This window comes from Acomys russatus, chromosome 23 (genome assembly GCF_903995435.1).
Source record: "Acomys russatus chromosome 23, mAcoRus1.1, whole genome shotgun sequence".
In the NCBI taxonomy this organism is placed as follows: Eukaryota; Metazoa; Chordata; class Mammalia; order Rodentia; family Muridae; genus Acomys; species Acomys russatus.
The window spans coordinates 1,257,465-1,270,365 of NC_067159.1; the positions used below are offsets into that span (position 1 = coordinate 1,257,465).

The 12,901-nt window shown below is 47.0% G+C and overlaps 1 protein-coding gene across 1 annotated transcript in view; it reads right to left on the reverse strand.

Annotated features, from left to right (window-relative positions):
* LOC127206672 (myomegalin) overlaps window positions 1–11,311 on the reverse strand; it is a 130,232-nt gene extending 118,921 nt beyond the window's left edge. Inside the window, 1 exon segment of the mRNA XM_051166019.1 lies at window positions 11,053–11,311. Within this exon segment, the coding sequence (XP_051021976.1) occupies window positions 11,053–11,193 (141 nt within the window). The 5' untranslated portion in view covers window positions 11,194–11,311.
* Window positions 11,312–12,901: the final 1,590 nt, after the last annotated feature.

Consider the following 12,901-nt stretch of genomic DNA (forward strand, 5'->3'; position numbering starts at 1 on the left):
GACTAGCCAAAGCAGAAGAAAATGCCCAGAACAAAAGCACTGGGGAGGGACAACACAGGTGGAGAAAACGACTTATTTTCTTTTGTTATCACAGTATAGCCTCAGTCGCCTGTGAAGAAGTCTAGCGCCTATTGTGTGTGCCATTCTATTTTAGCCCCCTACAGGCAAAGGGGGAAGAAAAACTAACTTCTCGGAGAGCACAGACATCTCTTGAATTCTTGTTGTAGATGGAAGAGCTTCTTGTGAGCCTACGCCTCCTGGATTGCAGTCCCGGCTTGACCGCTAATAGTCCGTGTTACATAAAGTGAGGACATGATTGCCCCAGAGCATGGTGGGAGAGAAGGGTTGTGCTGTTGATACAAGGGAGAGCCCAGCCAGAGGCATCAGGAAGAGTCTAGAGCAGGGAAAGGAAGTAACAGACCAACCCTGGCCGGTACACTGAAGCAGGCCATGAGACGGGAGGGGGGGGGGGATGAGAGAGGAGGAGGAGAGAGAGAGCAGAGAGGAAAGAAGGCTAAGACAAGAGAAGAGAGTACATGGCCGAGGTATACAAGAACCAGGAGCTGGGGGAACTGAGGCCCAGCAGCTGGAGATATTTAGGGTAGGGGCTAGGATGAGAGGAGCTGAGAGGGGCCACAGGTACTGAGGGAGCCTGGAGGCCAGCATGCACTTTGCTTTGCTAATAGGCACCTCAGTCTTTTGAACCTGACACATGTGACATCAGGCAAACTGCCACCCTGGACCTTGATCTCCTTCATTTGTTACGCAGAAGCTGAAAGCTCAGCACGTGGCAACTCTTGCTACTAATTTTATAGGAAAGCAAAGTGGAAGGGCCCTCTGGGTTCTCTCTAGCTCTAAACCGTGCTTCTGTGTTCTTCCTCTTCTGTCTTTCCGGCTAGTCAAGAACACCAAGGCAGCGTTTTCGCCCTCTTCCTCCTGCCCAGACAAGATGCTGATCAACAAAACCTCATTTCCTGTTCATGACAAAGCTTGCACCTGGGCACCGCTGAATCTCCCAGAACCATATTAAACACACCCAGCTCTCCTCATTTGGTTTTACAAACAAGTAAATCCACCCAGTAGGAAAAACTGCTTCTGGCAATGCAGGCTCACAAACCCCAGGCTTTTCCCCTTAGTAACTGTGCTAATTATAACTCCTGCTACCTGGTAACAAGCCTGGCTCCCCAGCATTGGCTGAAGCCAGCCCAGCCCTGCCTATCCTAAGAAGCCATCAGGGGCTGAGTGAGGGAGAGAGGAAAAACTCCCGCTAGGTGCCCAGCCTCACAGACCTCCAGCTGCCAATCCTGGTCCAGCCCAGGGAGTTACACAGTCAAGCCCGCTCAGAAACAGTGGCTTGACCTGGCTAGGAATCTTAGTCCTACCCTTTGTCTCCTCCCTGTCAGTCAGATAGGTATTTTATCTCCTGAACAGAGGGCGCTCTTCTCTGAGCCCACCACCCTCTCCTCACTGAGCCCCTCAGTTTTGTGTGCGGTTTTTCATCCCATTGAATCAGACTTCCCCACCCACAAGAGGGATCTAGCATGTTCTCTGAGTTTACAATCCATCACTGGCTCCTATAAAAAGGCACGAGAAACACTGCACCCTAGATGCACTTCAGTCCCATCCTATGCCTGGTACTTAAATCCAGCAATACCGAACAACTTGAGATTCTGTCCATGAATCCAGAGATTCCTCTACCTCTAGGCTTTTGCTTGTGATAAACCCTCTTCCTTGCACGCCACCCTTGTTGACTGACTAACAACGCTTATTCCTTTTTGGAGTTCAGGGGTCAACTCCTCAAAGACTCCTGTGTGGGTTTCTCCTCCGACTGCTCTATTCACCTGGGGTAGCAACACCTCATCTGAATTCCGTTACACTCTGTCCACTTCTTGGTTATTGCTACCCACCCAGTCCCCCCCCCCTCTCTGATGGTTCACTCATCTTCAAAGGCCCAGTTCCCAACTTAGTACTGGGAATATAGTAGTCGCCTTATAAAGGCTTACTGAAGAGGAGATGGAGAAACCTAAAGATCCCCCGGATCTGTCCTCTGCTTGCCTTTCCAGTGTCACCTTCACGTCACCACAAGCCCTGCATGCCTCACATTCCAGCAACACAGGCCGACTGGAAGTGTGCCAGGTACATGGTGTTCTTTCAGGCCGCTGCCATCGTGCTTTGCCTCTTTGGTCCAGAATGCCTTTCCCTGTTCCTTCATGAGTTACAGACAGCTGTGAGCCATCAGGTAGACCCGTGGGGATCAAACCAGGCTCTTCTGCTCTTAACTACTGAGCCCCAACATCTGAATCCTCCACCTACCTTTTCCTGACTGCAGAACCTTGGCCAAGTCCTGTGAGTCTGGGTCTCCTACTTATCCTGTCCCTTTCCCCAGAGGTAAACATGCTGCGATGGACTAGTACCTAAACGGAAACGGCCATTGCTATCATGTGCACTGTAGTCACAGCACTGTGGACACATGCTAGGGAGAACCTACTTTCTCCTCACCTAAACTGACCGCTGCGGCTGCCACTGCCAAAGCGGATGCTTTTCTTCATATATTTAGCAGAGTTGACAATACTTTTCTTCCCTGTTTTTTTGTATGTTTTTTTGAATGCTGTGTAGCTGCACATGTGTATGTAGATAAGCATATGTTATGTGTGAATGCTTGTAGAGGCCAGAAGATGTTTTCTTTACCCACTTTTTACCTTATTCTTTGAGATAGGGTTTCTCACTGAACCTGGAGGTCACAAATTTGCCTAGGGTTGGCTAGCTAGCAAATGCCCTAGTCTGTGCCTCCTTGGTGCTAGGTGTACGCTGCGATGCCCAGCGCCTTTTTTTGTTTGTTTGTTTGGTTGGTTGCTTGGGTTTTTTTGGGGGGGGGGTTCAAAACAGGGTTTCTCTGTTGTCTGGGAACTGCTCTGTAGACCAGGCTGACCTTGAACTCAGAGACCTGCCTGCCTCTGCCTCCTGACTGCAGGGATCTAAAACATGTACCATCATGCCCAGGCTTTGTTTGTTGCCACAAGATTATCGGGGACTGAAGTCAGGTCCGGAAGTTTGCAATAGCAAGTACTTCACTGACTGAGCAATCTCCCCAGACCCTCTTATTCTTTTTTCTTAAGGACTTGTTTGATTATTCTTAACTTTTGGAAAATGTTTTAGTTACAAACACTTTAAGACTTGTTTACGACAGGAAATATGTACAATTAAATTTTTAATAAGAAAAATATGTGATAGGAAAGAGACAAAAGGTTACAGTAGCTAAACTATTTATTTATTTAGTGGTGTCTGTGTGTGTGTGTGTGTGTGTGTGCGCGTGTGTGTGTAGGTCAGAGGTTGACACTGGCTTCTTCAATCCTTTTTCAGCTTACCTTTTGAGACAAGGTGTCTCCCTGAACCTGGAGCTCATTAACTGGTCTGGACTGGCTTTCCAGCAAGCCTGAAGGATCTCCCTGTCTCTGCCTTCTCAACACTGGGATTACAGGCATGTGCCCCAGTCAAACTACTTATAAACAATTCCCTGTTTCTGCACGTGCTCTGTGTGCTGACTGCCACCTTCAGCTTCCCCAGGCTCCTGAAGGCATGCTCATCCATCCTCCTATGGGGAGATACAGTGGAAGGAGGCGGGGAATATTCATCAAACACAAATGTTTGTTAAATATTTGTAGCTTGGATTTGTCTCCTGGACATTAGGATGTACACACACACACACACACACACACACACACACACATGGAGAGAGACAGAGACAGAGACAGAGAGAACAAATGTTCAAAGAAAAAGTTGAAACCAATGTACACTGTAAAATGGTTCATCTGTATGAAAATGGTATTAATCCCTCTAAAATTACACATAGAATTACCAGGTACTCCTACAATTCTTTTTTTTTAAATTTTTTATTATTAATTTATTCTTGTTACATCTCAATGTCTCCTACAATTCTTGTCTGGGTATGGAAACCCAACTCAAGCGGATATTTACCAATTTGTGATGGCAGAAACCTTATTCGCAATAGCCAAGTGGTGGAGGTAGTAGGTTTGGAGAGATACAGACTAACATGTAACGAACTGGTTTTTATAGCCTAAAACACAAGGACATCTAACACAAGCTGTAATGGAAGAACCCGGGGCAGTATGAGAAGCCAGTCACAGCAGGACTGTGTGTTATTGCGTGTATATGAAAAGTGGGAGGGCACAGAGACTGAAAGCAGAGTGAAGACGGCCGAGAGCCAGGGAACCGGAAGCTGGTGTTTCATAAGGACAGTTTTACTCGGTCTGCAGATGGGGGAGTGATGCTCACACACTGTATGAGTGCACAGAACCGCACACTTCAAGTTAGCTGCAAAGATGGATTCTGTTACACATTTTACTATTATACATTTTGTGTGTGTGTGAGTGTGAATGAGTGTGTGGTGGGTGTGTGAAGGAGTGTGTATGTGAGTGTGTGTGGTATGTGTGTATGTGTGTGTGAGTGGTGTGTGTATGTGTGTGTGTGTGTTTTTGGTGCCTGTGGTGAGTGTGGTGTGTGTGAATGTGTGAGTATGTTTATGTGCTATGTGTGAGTGTGAGTGAGTGTATGAGTGAGAGAGAGAGAGAGAGAGAGAGATTAGAAACCAGAGATAAACATTAGGAATCTTCCTGTATTGGTGCTCAACTTAGTTTTTCAGAGGTCTCTCACTGCACCTGAAATGCACTAATTGGGCTAGACTGGCCAGTGAATGCTGAGCATCTGCCTAACTCCATCAATTCTTGTTGTGTTGCCCCCACATACCTGTGCATCCCCTCCCCCCACCACTGACACTGCCATCGCCTTCCACCACCTCTACTCCCAACATCGGAGCTACAAATACGAGCCTTCTCAGAATCTTTCTTCTGATCACTGGGAAGCAAATCCCAAACTAAATTCTGGAGCCCCTCTAATTCTATTTTAATTTTTAAAGTTTTTATTATCTATCTTAACCTTTTTTCTTTTTAAACTTTTCTGTTTAACAAACAAACACTAAGACAAAAGCCTACTTTAACCCAGGCCTACCAGGTCAGCATCATCTATATCATTGTGCCCCACCCCCACCCTGTCCATCCTGTCCTTCTGGAAGATTCTGGGGCAGTAGCACTAATGAAACCACCTGCCATCTCTGATGATAAATGACTTTTGACATGCGCCTGCAGGACCTGCCTGGGGCTGCTCTTAAATTAACCTTTCCATTCTGATAAGTAAAAGGAGATTACTTTAAACCCCTGGTGAAAATTATAGTAGCCAGGCATGGTGACCCACACTTTCAGTTCCAGCAGTCAGAGGCAGAGCCAGGTGGAGGTGGATCTCTGTGAGTTCGAGGTCAAACCGTTCTACACAGAGACTACCAGTTCAAGGCCAGACTGATCGACATAGCTGAGTTCTAGAACTGCCTGGGATACACTGAGAAACCCTGTCTCAAAAAACAAAACTTTTTTACATATTTAAATAAGTAACAATTAATGATAAATAATAATAATGTATTATTCATTATTCTTTATAAATATTATAATATTTATTAATTATTATTAATATTACTACTACTACAGTACAGTAAACACACAAACGGGAGATGGATGTTCTATATTTGCCCACGTTAACTCAGGCAATGAGTGACAGAACCAAGGTTCCATGTCAGGAGTGCCACACTCACCGTTTAGTGTCATTGTGATAGCAGGAGAAGAACAGTTTGGTGGGCAATGAAGCCACAGGGTTGTTCAAAGTATGCTATGTACAAGCCTTAAAGATTGCCTGGGAACAGGATTGTCCACTCTCAACGATGAGAAAACTGGGCTAGCAAGATGGCTCAGCCAGTACAGGTGCTTGTCACTGAGCCTGGCAACCTGAGTTCAATCTTTTGGACCCACACGGTGGGAGGAGAGAACTGACTCCTACAAGCTACACACACACACGCACGCACGCACGCGCGTACACACATACACATGCATACACACAATTGCTACTTAAAAACTTTAAAGGCAAGAAAACTAAAGAGGTTGAGATCTCAATTCAGGCAGCTGACGCCTTATAAAGGAATGAGACAAAGCTCTCTACTTCTGTCTAAAGGCCAAATTCACTTTTGTCTTCCAGCATTATTGGTACTTTCATTTTGGAAGAATGTGTCTTGAGAAATAAAAGTACAGCTGGAGAGATGGCTTGGTGGTTCAGAGCACATGCTGGTCTTTCAGAGGACCCAAGTTTGGTTCTCACCACGCAGGTTCGGCAGTTCACAGCCACTTGTGACTCCAGCTCCAGGCGGATCTAATATGGGACCAGCACTCATGTGATATATATATATATATAATAAAAATAAAAGAATGAAACCATAACCAATTAAGTTAGATTCTCTGCAAAGAAAGTGAAAGTTTTACAGGTAATTCCTTAAAGAAAACTAATGTACACTTTGGAGTGAGTAGTTGTACACTGATCCTCTCTAATCCAGGATGACAATGTTGCATTTCTCTTCAACTTTCTACTCTTGGACTCAGCCTCGTCACATTTTAAATTCCATTTTTAAAATGCAACCTTGAGCCTTTTGAAATGCACAGAAGTCTAGGCAAGAAAATAGTCATCACAGGGCCAAAGACTGGCCGGCGTTTTTCAGCGTGCTGCTTGGAGTCTGTGTGTTGATTACACAGCAGCAGAGCTCACACATCCCAGGCTTGGGCACATTTCTAGTGGCTGCACACCCAAGTAGGAAGAGAAAGTCTGGGATTAGGTAAGAAAAACAAGCAGGTCAGCCATGACGCCACCCAGAAATTACTTACACAGCAGCTGCTGTCCAGCAATGCTATGAAGTCTGTCCTGCAAGAGTCGCCATACCCAGCTGTGGACCACCTGCAGTGTTATCTCTCTTCCCTTTGATCCACTGTTGGGAGCTATATGCCTTAGCGGTTACTCCTTAGCTTGATTTGTATAGTCAATGATATCCCACCCCATTTGCCTGCAGAACTGAACCTGCAATTACTATTTGCTACCACGAGGGGGCAGTGGTCCCTAACCACGTAGGTGTATGTTCCTGTTTATTTGTGCTAAGGGTAAATACCTTTTTTTTTTTTTTTTAGTACATACATGAAATTAAATTATTAATATTTGCAAAATCTGAAGCTTCACGGACACATAACTTTCAACACATAGTAGCTAGTTTCAAAGAACCAGATTTTTGGTTTTTTTAATGTGTAACTCAATACTCTAATAAATTTATGTCTGGTATGATTTTCTCAATTTTCTAAAAGGCCTAGAGGAGAGGAACTCTAGAGCACTTTTTAAACTTGCTTTTGACTTGATAATTTTAGGTTTCAGTATAACTCTGGATTTTACAACTCCTCTTATGGAAAAAACCATTTCATATAGGTTCCTTCCCAATGAAGCATTTATCCACTTCAGCCCCTCCTTCTGCCTGTCTCTCAATCAATTCTTCGCTGTCTTTAAGCCAACTGACCACCTAAGGAAGACTTGCCACTTCAAAAGAAGCACAGGCCCACTTCCCGTCCTGTTCCCCCTGTTTCCTGGAAGTTGCCATGGTGGGATGTTTAGACATCTCACACCAAGACAGTCATTTTTTCCTCTAAAGTTTCAAAGTCTAAAAATAATAAGTAAATAAATAAATATCCACAATAGGCTTGTAGTACATATGTTCATACACATTGGTTTTCTTTAAAGAATTATTTGTACAACACTGAAAATTTTGCAGAGAATCTAACTTAACTGTCTATAGTTAGAAATAAAGTTTTATTCTTAAAGAAATGTTTGTCCAACATGAGAGAAAACTCAAAGTATAGTAACAGATGTCCTCAGAACTGGTTGCCTTACTGTGCAATGCTAGGCGCATAACCCCCGCTGTGTGGTGCTGGGCATGTAACTCTCACTGTGTAGTGCTGGGCATGTAACCCCCGCTGTGCGGTGCTGGGCATGTAACCCCCGCTGTGTGGTGCTGGGCATGTAGCCCCCGCTGTGCGGTGCTGGGCATGTAAACCCCGCTGTGCGGTGCTGGGCATGTAACCCCCACGGTGTGGTGCTGGGCATGTAACCCCCGCTGTGCGGTGCTGGGCATGTAAACCCCGCTGTGCGGTGCTGGGCATGTAACCCCCGCTGCGCGGTGCTGGGCATGTAACCCCCGCTGTGTGGTGCTGGGCATGTAACCCCGCTGTGTGGTGCTGGGCACGTAACCCCTACTGAGTCTTCCCCAGTGATCAATCTTCCCAGCCTCGAGGAACCACGATGTAATTAGCAAGCATGCACATAAGACTCCCCATTACGGTCATGTTATAAAGAGCCAAATCTCTATTTCATGTTTAAAACACCACAGCAGCTACTAGCAAGTACATAACCATTACCTTCTCCTGTAAGTGTGACACTATTACATTTACAAAGTAGTTGATGGAAACTGTATTTCATCTTCATGGCTGTTATTTATTCATATAACAAATGCGTCTCAGTGCCTGAAGCATTATTCTGAATGCCAGCTCTGAAGAGGCTGGAACAGGTTTGGAGGAGTTAAAAGGTTTGTCTAGTGGGGGTTGGGTGGGGGGTTGGGATAGGGTAGGGGGAATGGGGTGGAGGGTGGGTGAGGGGGGTGTGTGGAATGGAGTTGGGGTGGGGGGTTAGGGTAGGGGGGCTTGGGGAGGCTCCTGATGCACTGTTCCCTGAATTTCTGGTTCTTCTATCAAAATAGAACTTTCCTGGTTTCTGTCTATACCTCATCACTACACACTGGGATAGATTCCCCACCCCCACCCTGTCCGTGATGCTAATCATTAAAATGGCAAGCTTGGGGGATAGAGAGATGGCTCAGTGGTTAAGAGCACTGGCTGTTCTTCCAGAGGACGAAGAGTTTAATTCCCAGCACCAATATGGCAGCTCACAACTATCTGTAACTCCAGTTCCAGAGGATCTGACACTCACACAGATTTACATGCAGGCAAATCATCAATGCATATGAAATGATAATGGATATTTTTTAAAATGAAAAGTCAGGTGCCTGGGCATCTATATTCCTAGCACTCAATGGGTCGAAGCCATACAATCACATGTTTAAGCCAGCCAGGATACACAGTGAGCTCTCACCTCAACATGTTCTACCTTTCAAATAAAAAGAAAGTTTAAGTCGGGCACAGTGGCCCACGCCTTTAATCCCAGCACTCAGGGAGGCAAAAGCAGGTGGATCTCTGTGAGTTCAAGGCCAGCCTGGTCTACATAGTGAGTCCAGGACAGCCAGGGCTATAGAGAGAAACCCTGTGTCAAAAAACAAAACAAACAACAACTACAACAACAGGGTCTGGCTTCAGATTCTCGATATACGGTTAGCTTGAACTCCATATCCTTCTGAGTCCACCTCCAGAGCACTAAGGTTGCTGGTATGCACCACTATGGCCAGGTTATGCGCTGCTGTGGCTCAACCCCAGGGCGTCATGTGTGCTACGCAAGCACGGTGAGCTGTCTTCCCAGCCCTAAACCTAGCCTTTAGGGCAGTGTTTCTCAACCTGTGGGATCCCGCATGTCAAATGTTTACATTATGATTCATAACAGTGGCAAAAGTATAATTATGAAGGAACAACAAAATACTCTTATGGTTGGGGTCACCAGACCACGAGGAACTGTATTAGAGGGTCGCAGAATCAGGAAGGTTGAGAGCCGCTGTTGTGACTTCCTCCCCCCAGACATTGTGGCAGCTGCCATAATTTACTTAATCACAGGTCCCCATCCCACCCAGAGCATTTCCTGAAGCATTGTTTCTCCTTAGCCAATACATGGCAGAGAATGGGGCCAACTGATTCAAACAGTAGTCACCTGGCTGTGGGGAAAAGAAAACCCTTTCCCTCCAGTGACCCAGCAGTTGCCCCTTCCGCTTTGCTTTGAGGACACTTCCTGCCGCTACACAGTGAAGAAGTTTGTCTGCTCTCCCAGCCCCGTGGCCCCCACAGCTGTGCATCCCCCTCATCTGTGTCATCAAGTCCCCTGGACCTCTGGCAGCTTCCTAGGAGACAAGCTCGCTCACTCACTCACTGACTCTACAGAGATGGAGAAGACGAAGATGAGCCTGGGAGAGGCCTCGGGAGAGTAAGAAGAAAACATGGGCATTCAGAAAAGGGCAGACGGTTTCCCAGATTTGCCAGTCTATCGTAAAACGGACCAAATCATCATGTAGGTCTCAGCCAGCATCTTTCTCAGATCCAAAAGCTAGCTGATGGCTTCTAAACCTTCCCAGCCTTCGGGGTAGGTCAAGGTGTGGCTCTCTGGTGCAGACAGCTGGGTATTTAAAAGGGAGCTCTGATAAAACGGGAGGCAACCCACCCTGGACACCTGCAACCTTCACAACCTCTTGCCTAGACCCTAAGGGGCCTGAGGAAATCAATGTAGTGACCAGCCAGGAAACTTAATCCTTGTAACCCATCAGGGCTTGAAGTCCTCTTACCAACTTGCTGTCTCATCTCAGCCTCAGCTCTGCCAGCCCACTTGCAACAATCAAGACAGCCCTCCCTGTCCGGAGGAGGTCATTCTCCCTCCTGCCTCGATCAACTGTTCTAATGGGTACCCTATTTTCTATTCTAGAGCAAACAGGACTAAGACATTTACTATTCTGCATCAGATGTGTATCTGCTTGACTGCCTTCAAACAAAAATATGAATTTCTCAATGAAAAAGGTATCCTCCATTGTTGTGGCTCATACCACCATCTTTTCTCCCAAGACCCAAAGCCAGAAGAGGCCTTCAGGGCAATGTGTGGCCAAAGTCACTTCCCCCAGGCTCATTTAAAATGCAAATTTCCGTGCTTCCCCGTTCAGCCCTTAAATGTGAGTGTCTGGGATACACACCGGATCTGTGGATATGCGTTTTAGTCCAGGTGTGTCGCAACTGGGTTTGGAGCCTTCTGGCTTTGCGCAGCCCCCTCCAGCGACAGAGAAAGAAGGACAAACGCGAGCCCAGAGAGGGGAATGGGTTTGCCTGAGGTCACAGGAAAACGCCCAGATAGAGCCCTGTCCATCGCAGGACAGCAGGACGCCGCTGGCCCTAGACAAACAGTCCCAGGTGCACCGCACTCACTCACCCGCTTGTAGACATCTTCCCGGCTGGCCTCATATTTCTGTTGCATGCGCTCCTCCAGGAAGTAGATGCGCAGCTTGAGGCTGAAGTTCTCCTTCTTCAGGTCATTGAGGTGCTGGGACAGAGTGCGATATCCATTAGACATGGTGGGCGACCCATGGGGAGGAGCATGCCCGATCGCCCCCTCACCCCAGGAACTCAGTGCAGCCTTGCCACAGCATGGAGCGGGCAGGCTGGGACACTGCTAAGGTTGTGGAACCCCCGAAGGCCTAAGGCGACATGGCCGCTGTTGGTTTGTTCCAGGACCTGGGACTAGGCTCTCGGCTCTGGGTGCTGGAGCACAGCGAGCTTTCTTTTTTTACCTCAGGGAGATATTTGCGGAATCCCTGACGGAGGAACATGCTGTGTGAACACAGACACAAGTGGCAGTAACCCGACTCCAAACAGGACAGGGCTGTCAACCGCTGCCACCACTCTCCGAGCTCCCCCCCCCCCTCCACCACCACACCGGAGCGGCAAGGCTCAGTGGGCAGTTAGCTTTTTGGATAGAAAGAGGCTAATGGCTAACCCCCCCGCCCCCCCCACACCTATACTCTTCCCGGAAATAGGAAAATGGTGGCTAAGGTGACACTGGGGTTGCAAGGGCAAGAGGGCACTGCAAGTGGGGTGGGAGGAGGGGGTGGAGGGGGGTGCAAGTAGAAGCAAGAAATAAGGTAGCTTTAGAGAGTTCATGTCCACCAAGTGGCCCACAGAATAGTGACCAGAGCCAAGTAGCCTCTTTCTGCCACGTGTAAATCTTAAAGCTCTACTGACAGGACCACAGAGGACTCCAATTCCCCTTACTGATCCAGAGCCAGTGTCTTCAGCCTTTCTCCCTGTCTGTTAGGGGCTGTTGAGTTTTAGGCTTTATCCCCCATCCTCTCTGCTCCCCATACACACCGCGCAGTCAAGAGTGAATCTTAGCAGACAGGGACCTTTGCAAACTGGTTTTCAGTGGAGCAAAGGGAGGCCCAAGGGTTCCACCCTCTGGGGATTAAGTGTGGGAGTGCTTGGGGAAGGGGGGGAGGAGGCTGGCGACATCCCGGAGACCAGAGATTTCAGGGCCCCAACTCTCGCACCTGCCTAATGGAGCCCAGCCATCATCACCAGATCCTGCTCGTAAAGCAACTTAAGACCCTTGAGTGACAGCTGCACCATTAGCAGGAAGTATTATTTATGCTACATCACATGGGACTTTGAAGGTGACTGGGAGGCAGCCCCGTAGCACAGATCCCAAAAGAGGCTCTTCACTTAGTCATCCCAGGTTGGAAAAATTACTATTAATGTCTGAGATAAAGAAAATTTTAAAAATTTTTTGAATTTATTGCAAACATCCATTTCTCCTCCAACCTACCTACTTTTCAACTTTCCCATTCTTTCTGGACCTTTATAATGGTAAGAGTTAACCTTTTCCTCTAGGTAAAGATAAAGCTGGGCCAGTGGCGCACGCCTGTAATCCCAGCACTCAGGGAGGCAGAGGCAGACAGGTCTCTGTGAGTTTGAGGCCAGCCTGCTCTACAAAGTGAGTTCAGGGCAGCCAAGGCTACACAGAGAAACCCTGTCTCGGAAATACAAAACAACCACAACTCCAAAGAGCGGCTACAAACTTGGTCGCAGTATGTTAAGGTGTGTTTTATACAGTAATCTTTGACATTTCTGTCTTTCAAACTCTTTATATTTTGCATTCACACACACACACACACACATACACACTTATTCAATGGTGTGTTACAATCTGATAATTTCTCTTTCTCTTTCTGGGAGTGAGCTGCTAAATTGGCTCACTGTATAGCAGGTAAATCTTAACCTGTAGT